This window comes from Setaria viridis, chromosome 5 (genome assembly GCF_005286985.2).
Source record: "Setaria viridis chromosome 5, Setaria_viridis_v4.0, whole genome shotgun sequence".
NCBI classification, from domain to species: domain Eukaryota; kingdom Viridiplantae; phylum Streptophyta; class Magnoliopsida; order Poales; family Poaceae; genus Setaria; species Setaria viridis.
In genome coordinates this window covers 23,346,466-23,372,313 of record NC_048267.2, presented here as the reverse complement: position 1 = coordinate 23,372,313, position 25,848 = coordinate 23,346,466, and the positions used below count along the sequence as shown (strand labels likewise).

At 39.4% G+C, this 25,848-nt stretch overlaps 1 protein-coding gene across 1 annotated transcript; it reads right to left on the bottom strand.

The window, feature by feature from the left end:
* Nucleotides 1–1,090: 1,090 nt before the first annotated feature.
* LOC117855456 (uncharacterized) lies at nt 1,091–15,745 on the bottom strand. The gene is made up of 13 exons (XM_034737812.2): nt 15,197–15,745; nt 12,953–13,465; nt 11,763–12,857; nt 10,995–11,319; nt 10,481–10,736; nt 10,178–10,394; nt 8,695–9,041; nt 7,981–8,511; nt 5,724–6,903; nt 5,290–5,643; nt 4,885–5,122; nt 1,962–4,336; nt 1,091–1,570 (listed from the first exon to the last, which is right to left on the bottom strand). Exons 1-12 carry the CDS (start codon nt 15,281–15,283, stop codon nt 2,091–2,093), a joined length of 7,389 nt encoding a protein of 2,462 aa, XP_034593703.1. The 5' UTR covers nt 15,284–15,745; the 3' UTR covers nt 1,091–1,570; nt 1,962–2,090.
* Between the last annotated feature and the right edge of the window lie 10,103 nt (nt 15,746–25,848).

The following is a 25,848-nucleotide window of genomic DNA, read 5'->3' as shown; positions in this document are numbered from 1 at the left end:
TTTCAATTTTGCTTATACTAGGCTTTGTTTGGAGCTCCGGACTAAAAATTAGTCCGATGTTTGGATGCTAATTAAGACGATTAAACATGAGCTAACTACAAAACTAATTGCAACTAATTGCATAAGTCACAGCTAATTGATGAGTAGAATCCATGGATCCTAATTAGACCATGATTAGCTCATGTTCACTGTAGCACAACACGAGCTAATTAGTCTCGACTAATTAGGATCAATGGGTTCTACTCCTCAATTAGCCATTACTAATTAGCCATTACTTATGTAATTAATTTCTTTATTAGTTCATATTTAGTTGTCTTAATTGGCATCAAAACATTGGAGTAACTTTTAGCCAGAAGGTTCCAAACAAGACCTAAGTTCAACTGTACGGGAGATTTTGGGCTAACCAAGCAAAGAGCCAAGCAAAATTTTGTCCACGGCCAAATATAGAGCAACGCCAAAATTTGGCTAAAGTATTGGTGTTTGGATTGCTACCAAGTAAATGATGAAAAATTCACTTGTGTGTGACAAATTACACGTGGATCATACATCTCATTAATCTTTTAAGCTTCAAAATATATTTAATATGGACCTTGAATCATAGATTTGATTGCAAAAAATAAGATGGTGCAAATGGATTGCAAATTAGGTCCATGATTTAGGAGAAAAAATCAATTATTTGTAGATTGATTACCAAAAAAAAACAAAGACAAATGCTTCCAGTCTGATGGAGCCACGTCTAGGCTACCATTTTGTCAGCCAGCATTCTGCCGATGAATTTAATTGCTCTAGCAAGGTTTGGCCGCCCAAAGAATTTCCATGATAGTGCCAAAGTTTGGCCTCAAACCAAGCATGCCCATGTACATTTTCACCTTGAAAATTCCCTATCAATTAACACTTGTGAAAATCTACCATTTTTATTTTGAAGATCCAACATTTAATGAGTAACAATCATTCAAGCGATGTGTAATTTTGATTTGAAGATTCTTTATGATTATAATTTTATTTAAGGGGTTTTGCGGTCATGCCCCTACTTTGAAGATTAATGACGATTTTGCCTCATTTTCCCCACCTTTGCGATTTTGCCCCTACTCCACAAACAACACTTAAGGTGCCAAATGAGTGAGAAAAAATAAGTTTACCCATATGAAGTTTGCCCCTACTTTTCTTAGTACTATGTGATTTTCCCCTATTTTGATCTTAAACATTTGGACGGATTTAAAAAGAATTTTGTGGACCAAACTAATCAAATTAGCATATCCGAGCAAACACAACTTTGAGAACACAACCTGCATATATCAACTGAGCCCACACCACATACATTCATCCTATCATATAAGTCCACACCATGGCATCATCGGGACATGCTGCCGTATCCGAGCAAACTAAACTTTTGAGAAAATCATAACACAACCTGCATATATCAACTGAGCCCACACCACATACATGCATCCTATCATATAAGTCCACACCACGGCATCATCGGGACAGGCTGCCGCGCGAAAAGATCCCATGACTAACAAGGTAACTTCCGTCATCCTCACCGTCCATTCGCTGAGGCGGCAATGAGTATCTGTTATAAATTCAAGAGGCAGTTTGTTAACAATTAACGACTCCACACTGTGTTTGCACCAGATTTCCAACCCTACTTTTCTTCTAGTCACTGAAAATTGTTGTTTTCTAATAGTTGCAATCAATAAATTTAAATTATGGCATCCATACATGTTCAGATTGATCATATGTAGGTGCAGCATATAGATCCGTATCAAAAGGTACTTCAATAATATTATACTTAAGTTTTGAGCATATATTTCAATAGAAATCGATGGTCAAAGTTACTATATTGGAGACTACAGACATGCCCAAAATGCTCATTATTTTTGACCCTAGGAACTAACGAAAATATGATGTTAATGTAAAATATGATGCTAACGAAAAATATAAAACAAACGTGTTTAACCCACCTGATTGCACTTGCTGACTTGATATACATCAATCTTCTCCAAAAAGCAATGTTAATGTCACTTAAGCACACGCCACATGTACTGCAGATCGTGCATTGGATCATTGCTGTACCGTCACTTAAGCACACATCACCTGTACTGCAGATGCTTCTCAGCAGTTCTCAACTCCATGACCCTAACAATGCAAGCAATCAAGTCATTGCAGATTATAGATCCTTCAGGCAAGCCCATTAGGGCTAGATGATTTCCCATTGCTGTAAGCCCATCAATGAAAACAGTCATTAAGCCGCTGACAGTGCAAGATCTCATTTTTATTGTGTGCTGGATCTTTTCAGAGAAATCCTGATGTAAGACATTGAGAACTCCATGCCTCAATAGGAAATCTGAAACCTCCAAAACATCACCCAGATGATGAATTATAGAATTCATATACATCACTGTGACTAATCTGAGAAGAATAGGAAGACAGATACAAGCTGAAGTCTTGTATATCCATTTGTGGAGTATGGATCTTTTCAATAGAAGATTCTTAATCAAAGCAATAACGGACCATTGTTCAGGTTTGTATACATCCGAAGAATATTCTAGGTCCAAATCCTGGCAGGAAGTCTGGCATCCACCAAGATATTTCTTTACCATCTCAACAAATAGAGACTTAATGTATGAGGAAGCCCATAAACTGAACCATTTCATGAGGTAACCATAGCACACTGGAGAATTATAGTCCACTTCAAATATCCACATTGTAATGGAAATGGAACAAGGTCTTAGCATGCTCCCCAACCTCAGGAGCAACCTTGCTCCACCACTGCCACCATCAAGGAAGCTCCTCAAAGATTGGAAAAACTGTTCCCATGGGGAATTTCGGTTGAGGTAGGGCATGAAACTCGAAATCATCCTGTCATCTAATCTTCCAGATAGGAGCAGGAGAGTAGTTACTATTCTGAGCTGCTCGCATGCGAACCTCCTATTCAGGAGTGTGGCATTTGTATTTAGAGAGTGAACAAGTAAATCAATTGCTGCTGGCGAGTTGAATATATGTAAGAGACCAAATTTTGTTTCATTCTCAGAATCAAGGAAGACCAATTCAAAAATTAGTCGCTCACTGAGAACTAAGAAGTTCTTGAACTTGCCCTTTTTGTTATGAAGACGCTCATCAAGAATGAAGAAGTCCCTTGACTTGCCTACTTTTTTTGGCTGACTGAACTTTGTCTCTGTGAAGAAATTTGCGGTCTCGTATATTGCAAGAACAATTAGCCCCTGGACATATGGATGTACTGCTTGCTTTGAAGAAATTGTGGCAAGAGATTCCAGTTTTTCTAGTACTCTGATACCAATTGTGTACAATTCATTGGTCCAATAATTCTTAATATGTAAATCATCAACGTTAGCATTCAGTCTACACCTATTTCTGCCCTGCCGCAAAGAGATTCTGCTTGTTTGAGATGGCACTTTCTGCGATAACACTTCCAGCACCATTGATTTCCAGCTATTCCAAATACATATCAGACTTTCAGGTGATATCTGGTTACTGGATAGTGTGTCATGTAAACATTTTACATTTTCCAAAGCCGGGGATGATTCAAAATTATAAACAGAGGATGTGAACACAAGGTGGATGTCTAGAATTGAGCGGACTGCACAAAGATTCACCAAAAGAATTCCCTTTTTACTACCTGCAGGCAGGTTCTTTGACAAGTTAGCCAGAGATTTACGTGGGTCAAATAATGCACCTGCTTCCAAAGAGGCAGAACAGTAAAAATTTGACACCCTCTGCACAATGTCTCTTGCTTTCTTCAGCAATTGGTCCTTGCCGACATATCCTTTGTGGCACCTCCTTTTGGCATGCATATTCCACAAGCTATTCATTATGACATGGAGGATAATGAGCTGTGTCATATTCCCGAAGTTAATTGTATCCTCCCATACTAAGACACTTCCTATAAGTTCTGCAGCACCTGCAGCTTCACTGAAATTACCCATTTCCACCTCAAAACTTAAAAACTCATTGAAAAGAGTCCTAGAAGTTAAGAATTCCCAGACGTTATCTACGGAGCCAAAAACCTTGACAAATTTCATCATATGCTTTATGTCTTTGCGATGAAAATAGTATGAAGCACAAGCCTCAAGATACCTGTTTCTGGTGTCATTAAGCTCTGAGTTAGGTCCATCAAATGAAGCTGTCTCCTCGAGTTGATGTACAAATTTCAGACCAATATCAAATAGTTCTCCTTTCAGACATGTTGAGAAGCACTTGGTGTAACATTTAGCCTTAAAGTATGCATTAGCTGCCTCCAACCAGGACTGAGCCATAGCAAAGCATTCCCCAGCATCTTCAAGCCTTGAAGAACCGCATTTTTCCAGATACATCAAACCTGTATGTCAACGTAAGAAAAAGATCTATGTCATATATGTTTTCCAATAAAGCGATGGCATATTCTATAAAGGTCCAACAAAAATATTTGTACACCTACTAAGATAGATTACTATGTCTTGATTTTTGATCATAAGGAACAACCAATTATGAGATCAAAAGTTCAGAAGTGACATTCTAGGAATGCAAGCAGTCAGATATTCTAACTTCGTCCAACATCAAAATGGTAACCAATACTCTCTCTCTCTGGGTCAATATGGATATTGTTTTCAAGTTAGGCACAAGAACTAAGGAGATAGACCAAACGACCATCTTGCCCTCATTTGATCCTTTGTAAAGTGTGACTATTTATTGATTCACGTGTCAGCTCTTAGGTGAAGCACTCTGGGGAATGAGACATGCATGACAAAACAAGTTAATTGAGGAGAAGACTTGAAAAATAGACTAAAGCTGCCTAGAAGTTAAACATCTATTCTGCAGATAGTAGAAGGGGTTAAAAGGACATATATTTCGAACAGGAGGGAGAATTATTGTAGCAATAAGACCAACCTGCTTTCTTGAAGTCCCTTGATTTGATAAGACAACTGGCAGCTTTCTCATGCATGCCGATAGAATCATAGATTTCAGCTGCCTCAACAAAAAATTTCTGGGCCCTCCACCAATTGCCCGAAACAAGACACCCACCATTAGCTACATGGTTAGCTGCTCTTGCCCATTTCTCTCTGTGTTCATCACCAGCCTTTTGGAAGCACATTGAGGCCATTCCGAATTGCCTCTCATTGAAAAGCTGCAAGGGGGAAAGAAAGTGATTCAGTTAACAATTCTCAGTAGACTAACACATGAGTTAAGCCCAGAATTCTGGTGCCAGAAAACTGGAATGCATGTGCCAAACTGCCAACTCAAAACAGGCTTCCTCTATGTTCCTGTCTCAGAAACCAAACAAATGTTACTAACCTTGATGCCTCGTAGCCTCCAGTCATCTGTGCTGCTTTTTTTCTCCATTTCTTCAGAACGTAAAGAATTGAGTTGCCTAACTTGTACCAAGCGCAACTTTTTCCAGTAATCAAATATTGGATGGCATGAATCATTTTTGTCTTCACATATCCAAAGCCTTTGCCTTGTTCGTGTAACAGCAACGTAGAGCAGCTTCAGCTCTGAGCAAAGAAGAAAGTGCTTGTTTCCATCAAATTTGGGATACGATATTTTTTCAGGTAATGCAATAGTACCATTTTCCTTCATGTATCCATAGATTACTCTCCATTTGTTTCTTAAAGGAGATGAACTGAAAAGGTTATAGATCAGTACATCCTGCACAAAATGTTACTTAAGTTTCAGGAAAGCAGTTTCAAGAAATTCAGTAAATCAGCATACAACGGATTGCGCTGTACCTCAAACTCGAGGCCTTTGGACTCAAGAATAGTCAAAACAAGTGCTTGATTCCCCACAAGACCAACTACTTGTTCCTTTGCAGCATCGTCCCGAACCAAAATAACTTGATCGGCACCAAAATTAATCCTCTCTCTATGCTGATTTTCGTTTCCTCTAAAAATAGTTATCAGAGTATTCTCACCATTATTGGACTCAAGTAGCACAGGACCTTCTCCATGTACAAGGCTAGTTTCTGGGTTTAACTTGTCTACTGACATTGGGAAATAGTAGCACAAAAGGTCCATTATGCTTTGAGCCAACAAAAGAATACCACAATGTGTGCGGAAGTTTTGCCTAAGCTGGAACGTATCACTGAGATTAAGTTCTTTTTCATGTTTCACTTTTGAGAGAAACTCTGCATAGAAGAAAGAACGGATATCCTTGAATCTGAAATCAATACCTCTAGCTATTGTTTGGGCAGTGTCACCCGCAAAAATGAAACCCTCCTTGAAGTTAGAGCATACATACTTGAGTAGTGCTATTTGGTTCATGCTCAAATCCTGAACCTCATCTATGTAAATAAAATCCAACATATCACCATTGTAGCCGCCGGTGCTTAGACGGCTGTGAAGGCTATTGACAAAATCAGAAAGATCAAATTCCCTAGCAATACACTTCTCTTTCTCATAGCAAATGTAAATGTCGTATATCTTATCCCTAATCTCAGCACTCAAAGATGGAAATCTTCGATCATAAAACATGATGTAATCCTTCTTTTCAAGTTTTCCATCAGAAGACTTGACAGCTTGACGTCCACCTTTTATATGAGAAATTATTTGTGTAAAAACAGTGGATGGATCGAGATTTTTAGTCAGCTTTGCATTGAAATGAGGCCAATAAGAATGGGAGAACTTTTCATAGTCAACCTCCTTTGTTTCAATATAAGCTTGCAATGTACGATACTGTAGCTTTCCACCCTCAATGCAAGTTCTCAATTCACCATGAAATCTATCAAAAAATGAAGTACTCATTGTTCCATCAAGCATCATCAAGAATTTTCGGAATGTGATAACAATAGGATAGTTCTTCTGAGGTATGTTACGAAATTTGTCAGGTATGTTATTAAATTCTTCAAGTTCATCATTGATATCATACATTGGAAGGCTGCTTGGATGGACAGATAAGTCGTCAGAGGCAAATCTGTAAACAAATATGAAGAGAAGGCATTAGAACTAAAGATTAACACAAACCCTAAAGCACTAATAACTAAAGATTTTAATGTGGCCTGAAAGTTAATTGATTTAGTTTTGATGGGTCACCAAGTCAGGGTTCTAAATATTTCATGAGAACTGCTGCAGTACTCCTTCCTAAAAAATAGCACAAATCCTAAAGAATTAATAAGCAATTGGACAAACTATTAGTGATTTTAATTAGTGATACTACTAGCCCGGCCCTGACCCTGACCAGCCCAACTCAACTGAATCCCTTGCGATTAAATCAAGTACACAGGTGCTCTGTTCCATTTGGTGGCACATTTCTTTGCTTAAGTAAATAATGGTGGCGTCTAGCCTCTTGGCGCTACACTCGGCTGCTGGCTTGTTACATAAGCCACCACTACCTGGCCACCTAAATGGAGAAGAGGCCACCTGCCTCCAGTATAGGTAAAACGGGCATGAATCCTAGCGTGCGGCCCCGGGGAGCTGAACTGTGACACTGACGCGGCAGTCGGCACCATTCTGCATGCCACGAAACAACTGCCATTCTCCACATGAATCTTCTCGATTACATGGTAAGGATTTTGAGATGGGCTGGGCAATTGGTAAGCGCTAGCAGTGCTGGGCTTAGGCAGTATCTAAAAGTGAATAACAATACTATGACTTAATTAATTATGGGGCTTTGGGATTTGCACTTCTCATATTTCATAATTGGATTATAGACACCTACTCCCTCTGTCCCGCAAAGAGCGTCCCTTTAGTTCTGTCCTAAGTCAAATCATCTTATGTTTGACAAGTTCATATAAAAGTATATCAATGCGTCTAGCAAGTTTCATTAGATTCATTATGAAATATATTTTTATAGCATACCTATTTAGTGTTATAAATATTGATAATTTTCATTGTAAACTTGGTCAAACTTAAAATAGTTTGACTTAGAACAAAACTAAAAGGACACTCTTTGCGGGACAGATGGAGTACTTGCATAGAATGTAGTATAAAAATATTTTTTCGGTGTAGAACCACGTGGAGAACAAGCAAAATATTATGCAAGTAACTTTACCTTTTAAGCTTGGAAATATGACTCTTTACAACCGAGCATAATTTTGGGCTTACTGTGAGAAAAATTTGCCTTACAAAATCTTGTTCAGTCTTCATATCCCCAAGTGCTATATGGTTATTGTTGTCATTCATACCAGATAAATCGTCTTCCTCAAACTTTAGGCCTTGGTATGCAATCAAAGATTGCTGTTCCTTTTGGATCAGCTTCATAGTTAACACAGTTGTTTTCCCTGTGCCTGATCTCCCGAGTATAAAACTACTGCATGGGAACTGTATTATCTCATTTTCTTCTTCCGTTAGTTCAAAGGGGATATCAACTTTAGACCCATCAGCAGCAACAAGTAAATGCTTTGCTACTCCAGATGATAATGAGTAGAATTTCATAAGCAAAAAGCTCTCACTAACTTTTGAGTGATCCAGAGCATGTGACACATCCACATGATCACCAGCTTCCTGAGTCTCAACTTGGCAATCCTTCTTAAGGCGGGTAACATCATGCCCAGCTCTCCATACCATAGGCAGTTCCCACTTTCTGTCACATAAAATTAAAGTAAATAAGATAATCAGAACAGAAGTTTCATACATACCAAAAGTATCCGGAAGTAAATCATCTGTAAGTGGATAAGTGTTTGCAAGAATATATTATAGAAAACCCTTGGTGTCAATATCCATAAATGAAATACTTTACTATGTCAGGTGTTACAACAGAACATACCCTTCCATGTGAACTCTTCTGCAGTGTTCCATGTAATCATCACTGTACATTGAAAATAAATTTTGAAGCCGTTGGTTGATTCTTTCAATATGTTCCAATGTCACTAAGTCCCATATTCTTATTATCTGAAAAAGTCTTGCACCCTTTTCCAAATCGGTAGTCCAGACAAGGTAGAGGTCTCTGACCTTGTATACTTTCACAAGACCAAATTCATCAGTCATGCCTACATTCATGAATTTGCTCCGCCAACCACATCCAAGCCCCACAAGTTTTTGCAGCACCTCCCATCGGAGCTTTGCTGATTTTAATTTCATGAAAGCATTTTTAAACTCACTGCTGAAAATGATCTGATATGTTAAGCAAAATACTGATTAGATCAAAACATCAAAATGGTGTACCCGAAAAGTAGCAATTATAAATTCATCAAGGTCAATTTGTTTAATTGAAGATTAGCATGATTTTGATTAGTCAACAGCATTGATAAAGAGAAGTTATACGGAATCAAGATAATTTTTTTCAGATCCAACAAAATTGCTCAAATTTGAAATTTTGCTACCAGTTATTCATAATTTTGAAATTACATATATTCATAATTTTGAATTAATATAGCGTTTTCCTTTCATTTATGACCATATGATAAATTTGGCTCAATATCCTTGGGAGACATTTGCTAATTAACTTATCGCTAGGAACAAGTTAATTAGCTATTAAAAACTTAGATGTTAACAAATGGTAACTAAAGCTAGTGAGTACTCTGGCTACAATTAAGGATTGCTTGGGTATCAACAAGTCACCAAAAACACACCTTTGACCACTACACTTTGTTGCAATATATCTATAAAGTATAAGTATACCATTATGAAACTACTTTTAAGATAAAGTTACTCCTATTATTTTCAAATATTCAAACTTGACAAAAAAAGAGAAATTTTTAACCAAGGTTTAAAATGATTAACCAATGGCAACTCAAAACAACACTTATTTTTCATTGATGGGAGTAGCATTGTCATGGGGGTGTCAGCCAGGGGGCCAGTCCTCCCTCACGTTAGGATTTGTTAGGCTTGGTTAAGGGATAGGATCATTAGGAGATAAGGTTGTTCGGATTTGGTAGGAGCCAGCTCCATATAATAAGAGGCACGCAGTCACTTGGAATCAATCAAGAAGAAAATAAAGCTCCCGCTAATCAAGTTTTTCTCCAAGTCGACTCTGTCCGGCTATCTTCCCAGCAGTGTTTACCCTAATGAACTAGGATCATAACAAGAATTCTAACTCACACATGTGTATGATGTAAAGCATCCCTTCATCAAGCTACAGGTAAGAACTTTTAGTCTGCCTTACCCCCAGGAGTGTAAGAGAACTAAATCTAAATCCTAACTAAACAAATGAAACATCAATTCCTGTGACACAAGTATTTCAGCCAACTAAATTATCTCAAGCCAAGTAAGACCTACTTCAGGAGTAATAGACTAACAGACATTCTTACCTTCCATTTAGTATTGCAAAAGGCTGCAGAATCAAAATTAAGTAGACCACCAAGTTGATCAAGCTCAGCCTTTACTTTCAAAACCAACTTAGCCAAGGCTGCATTGTCAGTGGCATTGATAAGACATTCACGTTGTTTAGCATCATGAACTAGAGCTGCCCAGATTGTCCCACTTTTAGATAGTATATTTGCATTTCCAAGAATCCACAAACAATGCCTGCAGTAATGGTAGCCGTAATCAATGGATAAAAAGATTAAACCAGAGACAAATTCAGGAAGACTAGACAAAAGGCAGTGGCACACCTTGCTCTTGTAAGGGCAACGTTTGTTCTGTGGTTATCAGAAAGAAATCCAATATTACCTTTTGAATTGGATCTAACTGTTGACAGTATGATTATATCGTCCTCTTCACCTTGGAACCCATCAATGGATGTTACCCGTACATTAAAATTAACACATTTATCATATTTTGTACCTAGTCTAGCTTTAATAGCATTCACTTGAGAATTATATGGTGACACCACGCCAATTGTAATCTTTCCCATGGTATTTTGCCAAGCTGCAACCATAAAAGAGGAAATAATGAAGTAATCCTCTGATGGTATCAAGTTTTTGCCAAGTAAGTAACACCACAAAGATTGTTTAAGTAAAATTAACACAGATAAGTCAATGAACAAATAATCTATTTTTGATATATGCAGTGTTACTGTGATAACTGGTGCATTGTCTGTACATCAAAGAATTGGATGTAATCAGGATTCACAATGCATCAAGACAAGGTATAAAAGTAACAGAACATAAAGTCCTAAGTACATACATTTGAAGACTGATTGGATCAGTTGCAGAACAACAGCAACTTCAACCATATTCCACCAACTGCTTCCATTAAATTCCCTCTCTTCCTTTCCATCAACTATATTTATAAAAGTGTAAGTTCCAAAAGGGAGATCTAAATAATCCTTGCTGTATGTGGGGGACTTGACATTTGAACTATCAATTATCATCCTGTCATAAAACCGAGCATTTGGAAATAAACTGATACAAGGATTCATACGGTATTGAATATTCAAAAGATGCTTTTCAAAACCCAACAAAGCGAGTCTCTTGAATAAGCTCACACCAAGTCCAGCTTCTTTGCAAACCTGGTAGTAAAGAGAGAAAATATGAATAAAAAAATGGAGAGCAGCAAGCAAAAAAAGTAGGATGCATGCTGTACTCGAATTAGCAATTCAAACAGGCCTTCAGTTCATATCCGGAATAAAAAAGTTTGGGTGCTTTGTATGGCGTGTGCTTCTTTAGTGGCTGGTGGACCTGTTGTTTTGCTCTTTTTTGTTTTTTGCTCTATAAATAATACTCTCTCTCTTAATTGAAAGGTAGAGCTCCTGCCATGTTCGTTCAAATTTTTTTGCTGTACTCAAATTTCAACGGCCCACAAAACTTGACAATGTGATATCTTGCAATAACATGAGTATTATTAAGGAATATATGTGCTAAAGCAGAGTAAGTGAGTTGAATGGAAAAAAATACAAATATGAATGCCATTTCAAAACATTGCATGGTTTTTGTGTTCAAGAAGAAACATTACACGGCTTTGAACAATAGGTTGCAACTGACAGTCATCTCCAACCAGGATAGCATGTCTCAACCCATGAAGGCGTAGTGGAATTACTGATTCGCATTCTTGAACTTGAGCAGCCTCATCAATGACTAAAACATCAACTGGAGTAGTCTCCATGTTATGCAAGTGGTAAGAACTTGAGACAGTGCAAAAAATAAGCGTTGCGTTGTGTATGCAATAGTTCCTAATCCAACAACTTCCTACATCAACAGGTAAATCAAATGAGCTCTGAAGGAATTTCAATTTTTCAAGGCATCTGAACCTTGCTTCAACCCAGTCCTTGGCAAAAGATATGGGCTTTGAGGACCCAATTTTCTCAGCAGATAGAAAATAAAACCTTCTCTTGGTACAACCATAACTAAAATCTTCACAGGAGAAAAGATCACACATTGTTTTCAACAGGTGCAATAGATCCAATATGTTGCCCACAACTTCTGAGGAAAAACACTTTCTGGGAAGATGAATCCATAGATTCAGTATGCACTCCTTTACATCGTTTGCTACAGCACAAAACTGCTTATAAAAATCCAGTAAGCACAAAGGATCATTGTAGTTCTCAAGTAGAGATAACACTGAATTTATTCTGTGTTTCCATCCAGATGATGATGAAAAGCATTTGACAAGTTCATTCACACGATAATCCAAGAGAACTTCCTGAACCTCCTCCGTGATGTCCATTTTATACTTGTTTCCAAATAATACAATGTCTCCAAGGGAACATGGTAAACCATCTGTATCAGCATGTCCATTCAAATCCTTCAAAGCTTGCAGGTATTGATGACAAACTCCAACAACAGATATGTTTGTTGGCGAACACATAAGTGTTCTGCACTTTAAACTTTTCAAAGCCCAGAGTGTAGTGCTTACTGTTTTTGTCTTCCCTGTGCCTGGTGGACCCCATATAAGTTTCACAAGGTTGGAATGCTTACAACGCACAGCTGAAATGATCGTTATCACTGCATGCAGTTGTGATTGATTAAGTCTCGTTTGTCTCAGTTTCTCAATTAAATATGGCATCAAGTCTCCCACTTGCATCGCACAGAGTCCACAGCTATTGCCATCCTGCAATAGAGTCATCAGAAAGAAAGTAAAATGCTTGCATCCAACATATGCTAGTGATATGTAAAACAAAATGTGTTGAAAACAAGAACCCTTACCATATTTTTGGGAGATAACATTGACTTAATTATGGTGAAGTTATTGTTCATCCCTTTCTGAGAGAAAATTACATTCCATATCCGTAGTTTTGTCATGATATTTGTAGCAAACACTGCATACTTGAATTTTGTTTTATTCTGTTCTGTAACAACATCCCTCAGAACCTTGATCCTCAATTCTTTCTGATGCTGAACATCAGTGGGAACCACCATTACCAAACTAGCACCATCGTATATCAAGTCCTCAGTTACTTCAGGTTTAAAGCTTGACAAAATCAATATATCTCCATTTCTTGGCACATAATTGTCACTCGTATAGCCCACATCCACATCCATGTTGTACAGTAACTTTGAATCTCCTACTGCCTCCATAGAAATTATTTCTGAATAAGGAGATTTATGGATTGCTTCCAGGGATATGCCCAATTGCGACCGGGTCTCCTCTACCAAAGGTGCAATGAATGATTTGAAATAATGATCAACTGAATTGAACTCATAAGGAATTTTCTCCACCTGTCGGAAGAAAATCATACATGTAAGCAACAGCATATGGAAAAATATTGGTGTGCCTTTTAGAAAAGAACGGCCCAAAGCAATGAAAAAGCACATGAAATTACTTACTAGCAAGTCACTTTCCACTTATATTTCATCTCATTGTATAAAAAAGAGGTTTGAGTATTGTTTAAATCAGGGGCAGGTTGGGGCCTAGAGCCACTAAGGCTGTGGCCCTAAGCATGGCCCAAAACAACCCAGTACCCTATGTTAAATTTTTACGGCCCAATCATTTCCCTTGTGGTGTGGCCCTGGTCGTGCAGATTGCAGACCGATGTGCCGAGCCCAGCAGAGCAAATGGCAAAGGGCTCTCGGCCTCGCGCTATCTCACGTCTCCCTCTCTCCTCTCCTTCTCGTCATCGCGTCCTGACGCCAAACAGCACACACTGTGCAGGTCTCACCAAATCGATTCACAGCGTGGTGTGACCCCAATCCAATCCTCCTGCACCTCGATTGTGGGGCGTGCACTATGCCCTGTGCGGGAGTGCCAGTGCGGTGTCACCGCATTGGCGCGCTGCTGCCTGCTGGTGTGCGGGCGTGCCACAGTGCAGGAGAGCAGCCAGCAGTGCTGCACTGCATTTTTGCATCTGTGCAGCTGTAGCAGTTCAGAGTTTGTCTCTATCCTTCTAAATTCCCCACCATACATTCAGTACCTCAGTAATCTAGCTAGATAGTTCAAAAAAGACACAAAAATTTTGGATTGGTTTATCGCCTCATGAATTAACCTTTTATTTTTCTTGTTGCTAGTGTCATGGTTGAAAGATCCTTCTCGACTGAAAATTATGAATTATCAGGACATAGTTGACTTGTTGAGAGATAAGATGGGGAATGAATTTTTTTTGCATGCATTAATGATGAAGACATTTTATACCTCCAGCTATTACTAGTACTAATTAGGCATTCTTTTGTAGGACTTCATGTTTTTATCAAATTGTGGTACAATTATGTGTGGAATTGACATTTCATCCAAATTTTGTAGTTTGTGTGTTGCTTTTGATATGTGCTATCAGTATGTGACGCAGTTTAGATGGTTTGGGCACTTAGATGGTTGCCCTAGGCATGCGGAATCAGCAGCTCACTGGTTTAAATAGTGTTGAGTCATGAGCTCAAGCAAATGAGCAGTTTAATGATAACTGCAAATCCTAGAACATAGTTGAAATGGGAACTGAGCATAATCCTGTATAAAATCAAATCTGTAATTATTAGGACTGTGTTGTAAATACAATTTTGTTCAGAAATGTTATCAATGAAACCTTGGGCTCATAAAAAACAGAAATTCGGATAAAAAACCAAAATTTTCAGTTTAGGATTAGGAATTTGACTTAGCATCATAAATCTTTTCAAATATGACGTATAAGGTAAGTTCATAATAAAATCAAAACTAAATAAAACTCTGAACGGGATTATCTATATTAATTAAATACACATGTAAAAAATAAACTTTTGAAACTACTCCATTCAAGCCATAATAAAGGTATCGGACTTCATCAATCTCATTCTCACCTAATACCGTTGTGCTGGAAGAAAATAGTGTAACTGGAAAAACAAGATGCTATATCCACGAGAGCCTAAATATACGTAACTAGTCCCCAAGTAAAACGAGCACGAACAGCGAAACATCATCAAGTTTGAGCACAATACAACTGTTTGAGACTTTTGAGTGCAAGCGGAGGACCCAAGAATTGAAACCACCTGTTGCTCGCCTCCCAGTATTTCTTGGATCGACCAAGAAAGCACCACATCGCTGAGGTCTTCTGCCTCCTCCATGACACCCGGCATGCACAAGTGTAGAAGCTTGCGGCTTTGCCCCCCTCCTCTCTATCTCTTTCTCATCTGGTGCGAACTGCGAAGGAATGGAGCTTGAGAAGCAGGAGGGGAAGAGTTTAAGAAGCGTCAGGGGAGGGAGTCGGACGGAGAACTGATGAGTCGTGGAGCGGTTTTTCTGATGAAATGGGATTGGTTGGGTTATTTCGTGGGGGAGGTGGAAGGACAGACGACCCGCGAAGGGAAGAGGGAGAGTCGCCTGCTTAAATTCTCAATGCCACAAGCCCACAAAGCCGCCTCTCTCTCCGCAACGGAACAGTCGTGGGCCTCGCGGCCAAAATCGCACACAATGCAGGGACCGTATTTTCAGCAGCTACGCAACACTACGGTATCGCTACGATTTAGTACAAATTTGGTCTTATATATGTAACATTGTTTTTTCTTTGAATTGAAGTGCATGCTGCATGCATTGTAGTAGTAGTATTTTCGTCATCACCTAGCCATTAGGATTTTTTTTCTTTTACTCAAACAAGGAAATTTGCGATTACGATCTCCAAAAGTGAGTTATAGTCTTAGTCACATTTTTTAACCATTGACTTTATATGAAACCGTATAGATTTTTCTTAATTGAATTATATCCTTTATTAAGGTAATTTAGAAATTTTTTATTCCGCACAAGTAACACCTTACATAACAGATCACCTATATGTGTAGACAATTTTTATCTTAAGATGAATTTTTAAAACGAAGAAATGTTTCTACTTGGGAAGCAGAAAAATAGAATATGGTGTAATTTCTCCGAAATCTGATACTCAAATTCAACTTAGGTTTTACATATGGTCTCGAACAGGGTTCTAGAAACCCATCCATGACTAGTTAAGGGCGCACTAGTGCTCACATTTTCCTAAATTTATTTAAAGATTTAACTGATGCTGTTCTTTCAGTGGTAGTTGATGTGCCCGTTAATAGCGAGGCGTTAATATAAGGGTGAATTCGTCAATCTTGAAAATTTGCTGGCTCAGTCTTTCGGAGGTGCTCATAGTGGTAGGGTTGCGTGCATATGTTTGTAGGGATGAGTATACGTACGTGTATGTGCGCATCTATGTTTGTACTGTGTGATTTGTAAAAAAAGACACGAGATTAGGTTTCGAATTTTTTTTCAAGAAAAAAGTGGATTTGGAATGTGATTGTGGAGCAACTCCAACAGGTCTCTTTTCTCCATCTCCTTTTCCCGATCCTTGTTAAAAGGGGTTGACGGGCAAAAACGCATCTCACTGCCCTGCCTACCGTGCGTATTGCCCATTATCAAGACAATAATAAACCCTAATAGTAACAAGACAACACACTCTACCAAGGCTCAAGAAGTTCTAAGGAGGATGTTCAGAGAGCATTAGGGCTGTTGCAATCTCGGATTCAATTTGCTAGTGCTATCCTGCTAGATTCTAGGACCAAAAGGCCTTGTAGCAAACTGTATATGCAAAGTGAAGAATCCTTGTTATTCTTTGGTGAAGCCATCTATATTGGTTTTCTGCATATTTTCCACACGTGAACATTAGGCCTAGAGGCCCCATGATGAATACAAATGCACCTCATAACAAATCAAAGCGAAGTTCTAAATAGAGTAAAGTCCATTTTCGCTTCAGTTTGGTTTCGACCATCGAACCGCAAAATTAGGAATCATTAACCACCCAACTATCAAAACTATTAATATTTGGCCATTGAGCTATTTTGCTGGGTGGTTTTGGTGACGTGGACACCATGTGACGATGGACCCACCTGTCAGCACCTCTCTTTCCTCTCCCTCTCTTTCTTCTATCCTCTCCTCTCTCTCTCTCTTTCTCGCTCAAATACTCGGCGGCCACCCTGCTCTTCGCCGCCACAAGCTGCCCACCCCAACGCCTCCCCCGCGCCGACCTCCCCTGCGTTGGTCGCCACCGCGCCTCCCCTGTGCTGGACCCTCCTCCTCCTCCTCCCTCCGTCGCCACCGCCGCCACACCTTCCCCGACCACGAGCGATGGCAGCTAGGAGGCCCACCTCCCGTGGCCCAACGCCATGGCCACCCCCTTCGAAGCCACCGCCGCCTCCACCTTTGCCGCCGCCGCCGCCTCCGCCTCCACGCCCTCCTCCGTGTCATCACTGCCGGTGGCTCTCACCTGCCCAACCTCCATCTTCGTGCACTGAGAGCAGCTCCCCCACGACGACGTCCGCATCGTGGAGCTCCCCTGCGGCCTCTGTACCCATCGACCATTGGAGTAGGGCACCGCCACCGTTTGATCGACTCGATTCGGCGGGACCCGACACCGGAGGAGCAAGGGAGCATCACCACGAGCTCTGCGATGCGAAGGCGCACCCATCCCGCAAGTCGTCGTTGCCAACCGTCCAACGGAGCACCGCCGCCGCATGAAGCCCGAGCCGCCGGTCTTGCAGCGGGGACTCCGGCGGTGCCGCATGAAGCTCGAGCCATCGGTCTTGCAGCGGGGACTCCGGCGGCGGCTGGCATAGGGGAGGCGCGGGGGGAGGGCGGCGGCCGGCGCAGGTGAGGCGCGTGGGAGGGCGGCAGCCGGCGCAGGGGTGAGAGGAGAGGGAAAGGAGAGAAGAAAGAGAGAGGAGAGAAGAGGTGCTAACAAGTGGGCCCATTGTCACGTGGCGTCCACGTTGCCAAAACCACCCACCAAAACAGCTTGATGGTCAAGTATGAATGGTTTTGATAGTTGTGTGGTCAATGATTCCTGGTTATGCGGTTCGATGGTCGAAACCAAACTGAGCCGAAAGTTTGATGGTCAAAAATGGACTTTACTCCTGTATGGCAGTACATGTGCTAGTCTTGATTGATTGTCCATTTTGCATGACAGTGGTCAACGCTGTTTTATACTTTTATTTTCACTCCATTTATTTTTTCTATTTCTTCATCATTGTTAGTGTAATGATCACTACTCCCTCCGTCCCAAATTACTATTCATTTTGGCTTTTCTAAGTACATAGGAAAAATATGTATCTAGGTACATAGTAAAAGCTATGTATCTAGAAAAGCCAAAATGAATAATAATTTGGGACGGAGGAAGTATCATTTAATGTAGAATGTGGTTGGAGCAGTGTTGAACCTAGTTCGTCATTGTCAATGCTAAATTTGAACGTTCTGTCTTCTGATAAATGCTGCTTATGATTTCTTAGTTTGGTTGTCTAGGTATCTTGCAACTTGCAAATTATAACTAGACTGTGGCTTTTCTTGTTACTTATCAGGAGATTTGCCACTCTTGCTTTAGTGATGAATTGTTGATGTTAAATTAACTGTGTACATGAAAAGTAGTAATTAATCTACTAAGATGATAAGTGTGCAGCCTGCACATTTCAGGAACAAACAATTTAAAACTTCAACTATATTTGGTAAAAAAAAAGAGCCTCTAAATTCTAAAACAACGTTGTTGCTTATTGTTCTAATGAATATATACTTTGTGATGATCAAAACTATCTGTTATATCCTGAGGTCGCTTGCCACAACCCCTTCGTGGTCCAGCATGGCAAGAAAGTCGTGGTCGGGTTGTTTTTTGCCATGACTTTTTTTTAACTGTGGCTTAGTGTGAGTGGGGTCTGTTGGGAGGTTTCGACCTCTCCTGTTACTCTGTACATTTTGTGCGACTTTCTTTCTTAGTGAAATGACACAAACTTCTCCTGCGATCTGTTATTCAAAGAATTTTCTAACCAACGCACCTCTTTATTATCAAATCAGTTTGGGCACTGAAATATTAACTTATTCTGGTCAATTAATTTTCTTACCAGCACTGAACTAGTCAGTGCTCATAAACTGTTACCTGTGATGCATCTTTTCTTATTAATATCAAGATTGATTGATATCGACCGCGCTTGTTTTGTCTACCTTTATCAGTGGTCAGTGTGTAGTAGAGGCTGGAATTCTGTATTAGAAGCCTGCTACGAGCTCTGAGGTACTCTCCATCCACTGCAAGGAGTGTTCTGTGTCATGAGTGCATGCATCACAGTTCCAGCAAAAAAATTTAGTACATGGTAAATAAGTACTTGGAATATATATGACAAGTGCACAGGTTTCCAACTCCGCAAAAAATTTAGGAGGAAAGTGAGATGTCACCCTTGGAAACCTATCTGTTAATAACTCAACTTTCTGCGTGTTCGGAAAGAAAACCTTTTTCTTGGCGTGAGAAAAACCTTTGTGGCAGTATTTATACTAAAGATTTTTCTGTATTTCAGAGTCTCAAATCTATACAGTTTTTTCCCCAATGCTTATGCTGTTTTTGGTTGACTTTGTACAGATTTCAGCCTCACGCAGAGTTGAGAAGATTTGAGCAGTTGATGGATCTACTATCCCTGATTATTCAGAAATTCATGTTAGTTCGCAGCGGTGACGTTGCTGCCCTCTGAGAATCTGGCTTGCACGGTACTTCCATTAGCACGAAGGGCCACATAATTCTTCTCTTCATGATGGATCGTTGGTGTGCTTTGTGTTTGTTGTCCATGCATCAGTAGCAGCTATCAAATAGATATGTTCCTAGCTCTAGCCTATCCATATGCATGGCTTGGAGGATCTGCAATACTAAACTACGAAATAATTAAGCAGTTAAGCAGCTGCTATCAATTGTCTGACTAAAAAAAATAATTGAAGTGGAGTTCCATACCAATAAAAACGTACGGACAAGCATATGGAGTCAATCAAATGCTAAAATGACACTTATTTTGAAATGGAGAGTATGCTGCTAATTTAATTCTACTCACAAACCGTATATTTCTTGTTTCATAAAAACTTGTAGCCCAGGTTATACCTAGCTGCATCAAAATTAGTATATCTTTAGATGAAGAAAGTAATGTTTCATTTTAATAGGTACAGACGGTGGACACTAGGATTCGAACTATAGTGAGAAGAGGAGACATTATCAATTAGTTAATGTAATAAAGAAAGATGACCATACCAGCACTATCCAACCTAGTCTATGTGACCAATTTGTCCACTAATTCCTCTTGAAATGTCCAATTATTAATAAGAAAGCAATTGATTTGTGTGTGGTCAAACTATTTAAACTATGGACGCGACATATCCTGTTATTCTTGAGATAGATGGAACATCAGAAACAAGTTCTATAATATTATAATTTTTTATATGTATTATCATTTTTCCAATGTGCTAAAATATATTACAATTGAGCTTTGTTACAATGCTTTTAAAGTACCAGTGGTACTTGCAGGTACTTTCCTTTTTTTATGCTTCTTACCAAAAAAGAGTTAAATAGATCTACACATAATTAAAAGGCATCATAGTAATTTCTCACTATTTGTGGTACTTGGTCCTACCAGGACCAAATTAGTACTTCTTGATACTTTTCTTTAGGTACTTCATGATACTTCATTTGTTTCCACCATTCGATTTTGCCGGATGAACGGCTCTCATTTTTTTCAAGCACTCTAAAATGTCTCATTACGATAATGATTATTAGCCATCAAACAACACCAATTCGTGCGAGGAAGCGGCGGTGATAATATAGATAAAAAAATCTCACAAGATACAATAGGTCTTTTTTGTAGTGATAGTAACTCGAGTGTTCCAGATTGATCTCCCTAGAAATCTCCAATTATTAATAAGAAAGCAAGTGATTTGTGTATGGTCAAACAATTTAAACTATGGTCGTGACATATCCTGTTATTCTTGAGATAGATGGAACATGATATGAGTATATTAGCATCAGAAACAAGTTCTATAATATTATAAGTATTTTTCTATGTGTTATCATTTTTTCCAATGTGCTACAAATATATTACAACAGGTCTTTTTTTAGTGATAGTAACTCCAATGTTCCAGTTTGATCGCCCTTCCAATATATTGTTAATTGATGTTCTTCTTAGAATTTGGTTGATGTATATTTACTTCTAAAAGAGTAATTCGGCATATAGATGATATAGATGATATGCATGTGTCTTATGGCCAAGCTGGCAAGCATTAATGCATATGTGCACTAGTCAAACTGGTATCTTGATCAGAAGACCACACTGTTATTTAAGTCTATAATAGACTGGCCAGCCCATGACCCAGGTTCGAAGAATGTTGCATTGTAGTAGTGTCAGTTAGTTAAGCATCAGTATCAACAATAGTTTGAATATTAAAAAACAAAGTAACACGAAGCGTTTCATACCTGTTAGCATGTGTTTAGTGTTAGCGTGTGTTTAGTTTTGGGACTAAGTGGAATTGGTTGGGTCCATCCTATTTTTTTTAGGTTGGATTCAACCCATCTCGTATTTGGTTAGGAGGTTTGGGTTCATTCTAATTTTTTGTTTGGTTAGAGGGTTTGAAAGGGATGGAATGGATGCCATTTTAACATTGTTAGCAAGCAGCTAGAGGTAAGCCCACGTGTCATCCATGGGCTCCACATGTCATCCACTTTTTATTTCACTTTCTTTCCTCAATGCTTATCTCTTTCCAGTCTTTGGTCAAGCTTCACCGGTCGCCGGTCACCAGTTGCCTCTCTTCCGCCTCTGTTCCTCCATCTCCGCTCAGCCCTCACCGCCGACCACCGCCCGCCTCTATTCCTCCACCTCTGCTCAGCCCACACTGCCAGCCTCTGCCCTGCCACCTTCGCCCGGTCGGGCCCCTGCTCCTCCACCTCTGCTGTTGACGGTAGTTAGCGCGTCAATTTGTGAACCGCAAGCGCACGGATCATCATAGCTTTTTTCTTAGAGTATTCATCCAAGGTTTATCAATCTGTGTATCGGCAGCGAACTGACTAGGATCTTCCATCTAATCTAATGGAGCAATCCTAACATGAAGCATTGATTGCATATAAAGGAAAACTTGTTGTAAAGATTGATATCATGAATAAGGGTAGATCATATCCACAAATATATATGATATAACACCACTAAGGGCAACAAGAGCCTATCATCTTCTAGTTGTATTTCAAGCCAACGAGCAAGCACATCATAAATCTTATCCAAAGCAATCTTTAAACTACTACCATCGGTCAACCTCCCGAAACTCTCCACCCTACACGTAAGCAGACCCCATCACGATCCCCCCTATCGGCGCAGGCAGTTTAAGGGCACGGACACAGGTGAACACGTCTAGCTATCATGAAGGGTCAATATATATCTAATTACCATGATTACATAAAACATGCTATGTAGTCTAACCTTGCACTAGACTAAGGAACAAGCATATTCATGACGAGAAGAAAGCATAAAAGGAGGTATTGAGTCGCTAACAGATCGGATGACATGAAGAACATAGCTCACATAATACATGTATTAGATCATCAGCTTCGACTACATACCATCGATGATCCACTACTAGCTCTTGAACTCCACCATAGCACAACCGCGCAGGGAGGCCAATGATATGAACCCGTGGGGTTGAATCTCGATCTTTCGATGAGATCACCACAAGCAAGAACAAGTAGAACAAGCAACTCAATTGCAAATTTGGAGATAAAACCAATTTGAAATCATAAAGTTAGGACTCTGAATTGAGTAGAATGGATAGTCTAATCGACACACGCGTCTACAAGGAAGTAGTAATGGCTAAACTTCCAACAAAATGAAACCCGATCTGTTTGTGGTGACTCTAATCCTTATTAATACCTAGGAGGATGACTAGGGGGGTCCTGGTGTTGTGCTCCAACCCTAGGACACGTCCTTATTGGACCCGACTTGATACAAGACCCATCAGGTCTAAATAGGGTGACACAGCACCGTAGGCAGAAAATATCTCTGGAACAATTCAATAATTGCAGCCGACTCAGAAAATATATGTCTATGAGTATAGATCCATATGAAAATAGACTTCATAAAGATTCCAAGGAGTACTTGAACACCCAAAACGGAGTCTGGATGAGGTCGTGACGGCCGTTGCAAGTTGACACAGTGCTGTAGTCCAAATCCAGCCCCAAAACTTGTTGGATTTGATCTCTTTCTTTCCTTAAGCCAAAAGTGATATGGTTGCCTAGTGGAGGACGTTAGGAATAGTTGGACTTATCCCCCAATCAACTTCTTTGGTCCTCCATACATTCCATTTGTGTTTAATACTCTTTTTGATCCACGTACGTATTTTTGAAAATGACAATGAACACAAACCATGGTGCAGCATCAATTCATCAAATGTATCAAATACAATCATGATAAACAATTGTTTCACCTTTGAATTAAAAGTTTCCAATGTGGTTGTATCCGAGCAGGTGATGTCCTCATCAGCCATGGCAGCTAGGGTTTGCCTAAGCCATCTCCTAGACAACTCCGAAGACTTGCGGCGGCCGTCAACTCCCTCTAGTGAATGCTCAAGGTTTCATCGAGTTCTGGTGGATGGATGCATGTGCCAATGGAGATTGGGCATATTTATAGTCCAGAGGTGCCGTGGGGAGAAGGGCACATCGATCGGGGTCAGAAACGGGCTAGGCCGATCGGCCTAGGCGATTTCGCCACCTTACCAGCCTCAAATGCCAAAACTTTCTATACAAAAGTCGTAGATCTTTTCGAGCCTTGCAGTTTATACACCTAACTCACCCCAATTGATGAATTGGGCGAGGCCAATCGGCCTATAGATCCTGGGCTGATCAGCCTACCCTCTTTTGTGCTCTGTTGGTCCTCGTCTTTCTCGTGTAGACTTCTTGCATTGTCCCAAGTCTAGGTTCAGATCAAGCCCATACAAAAGTCACCTGTTTATGTCGTATTTCCTACCATTTTGTAATTTAGTCCAAAATACAACACATATGCGAATATGGGTTTATTTTAGGTGCCAAGTAGCGGGTTAATATAAGATTTAGATAAAAACACCACTTAAATAGCACTAAAAAGGTGGCAATAACGAGTGTCAACAATCCCCCATGCTTAAACCTTGCTCGTCCTCGAGTAAGTCCATGATACTTGCTTAGTTAGAAAATCAGCATTGCCTTCGATGTCATCCATGCACTCAGTTATACCTAACAAGACACATTGCTCTCTCAAGTATTTAGAATTTAAAGTTCAAGTTGTGACCGGCTACTTTTCATCATGAAAGATAGACTAGAAATAAAGAACATGCCACAATAAAATGAATACAATGCTCTTGAACTTAAGTGAACTTCAGACTTTTACCTTGTTCCATCGTGAAGAGTTTTTGAAAAAGATGCAAATCCAACACAAATGAGATTCTCTTGCAACAGTTCATGGAAACACTCATCTCATCAAATCACTCAAGCCTATACTAGATTATTTTCAACCTATTCTACTCATGTATGAAAGTGGAAGGCTTATGTGGAGCTTGACAGGTAAAAACAATCCTAGCAAAACATTGTATCTGAAATATTATCAAACCAAGAGAGAGATCTATTGGGATTATACTGAGACTTGTTAAAAAAGCCATGGAAAATAAATGTTGGAGAGAGAGAGAGGGAGGAAATACACACATTTAGATAAGTGGACATGTGCAAGTGGCAAAGGGATGATTCCGAGATATAGATTAAGTTCTCGTTATCGGATTCCACATGGTTGGAAGAATGAGTATGATATCAATATGCACTAATAATCATGAAGTTTCATGTACTGAGTAGTATTTTATTCTTCTTTCCTTTTCTTTTTCTACTTTTTCTGCATTTATTTTTTTCTTCTTTCTATCTTTTCTTCTTTTCTTCTTTCTTTTTCTTTTGCTCCTCAGACCTTGTCCAACACAATCAAATTGCACTTATTTCAGCAATAGTCAAGGATATGATTGATGCACTGATTGCCTCCATGCTTGAACTATGCTTGTCTTGGAGCATGAAAAGTGAAATCTAATAACTGCTGGGATAAGCATGAGGTCCTTCGGAAATCTTTACAAAAGGTATTCAATCTTCTCAGAGATGCTTCTCACAAAAAGAATAGAGCGAACAGGGGTAGCAACCTCCTAAGCCGATCAGTCCACCCCCTCTGGTCATCTGTTTCTTCTGATTTTTCTTCCACGAGCTCATAATTGCCTTCTTCGATGATTTATACTGGTTTGGCATAGAGAAATCCACTTGATCTTCATTGAATAAATTGTCATACTCATATAATGGGTTGTGGTCAAGGAGGTGTCACAAAAAAAAGATAATTTTGGTTTAGGGTGGATGCCCAGCGAAATTTGTGAAATTTCCAGTGTAGAAACTCATGATGCATGGATAGAAAGGCTAGGAAGAAAAAGGTTTACACAAAGAAGATGGCCAGCTTCAAAGTCTCATACCACAGAAACCAATCTTAAATCCAACTCATCAAAATATAAGTTTGCAATCTAAATGTTTCATCATGAAAGAGCATGTATGTGTAAAGTCTCTGTTAGGTAGAACTTTGCAAGAGATTCACAAATGTAGATAGCATATGAATTACTTTTAAATAAAAACAAATCAAGTTATCAGGTCATCTATAAACTTAAATCAAAGAGCAACATAGAGTTTGTGGCTCTAGAATTTAGTCATTTAACCTCCACAATTAAAAGAGATAATATTTAATCAATTTAAGTTCATTAAATAGAGAGATATTGTGTAGGTAAAACAAAGTGGCAACCTTCATCATTTTTCCATAATCAAGATTATACCAAAATTATTAACATCGTGGTCAGCACAATGTGATGGTGATTATGA

Bases quoted from the DNA above. Each gene is read 5' to 3' on its own strand.
- LOC117855456 (XM_034737812.2), bottom strand. From the start codon at position 15,283: ATGCCGGGTGTCATGGAGGAGGCAGAAGACCTCAGCGATGTGGTGCTT. The intron at 13,466-15,196 runs GTGGTTTCAATT...TTCTTCCGACAG, and splicing joins TACTGGGAGGCGAGCAACAG to GTGGAGAAAATTCCTTATGA. The intron at 9,042-10,177 runs GTAAGAATGTCT...TTAACATATCAG, and splicing joins TTTGCAATACTAAATGGAAG to ATCATTTTCAGCAGTGAGTT.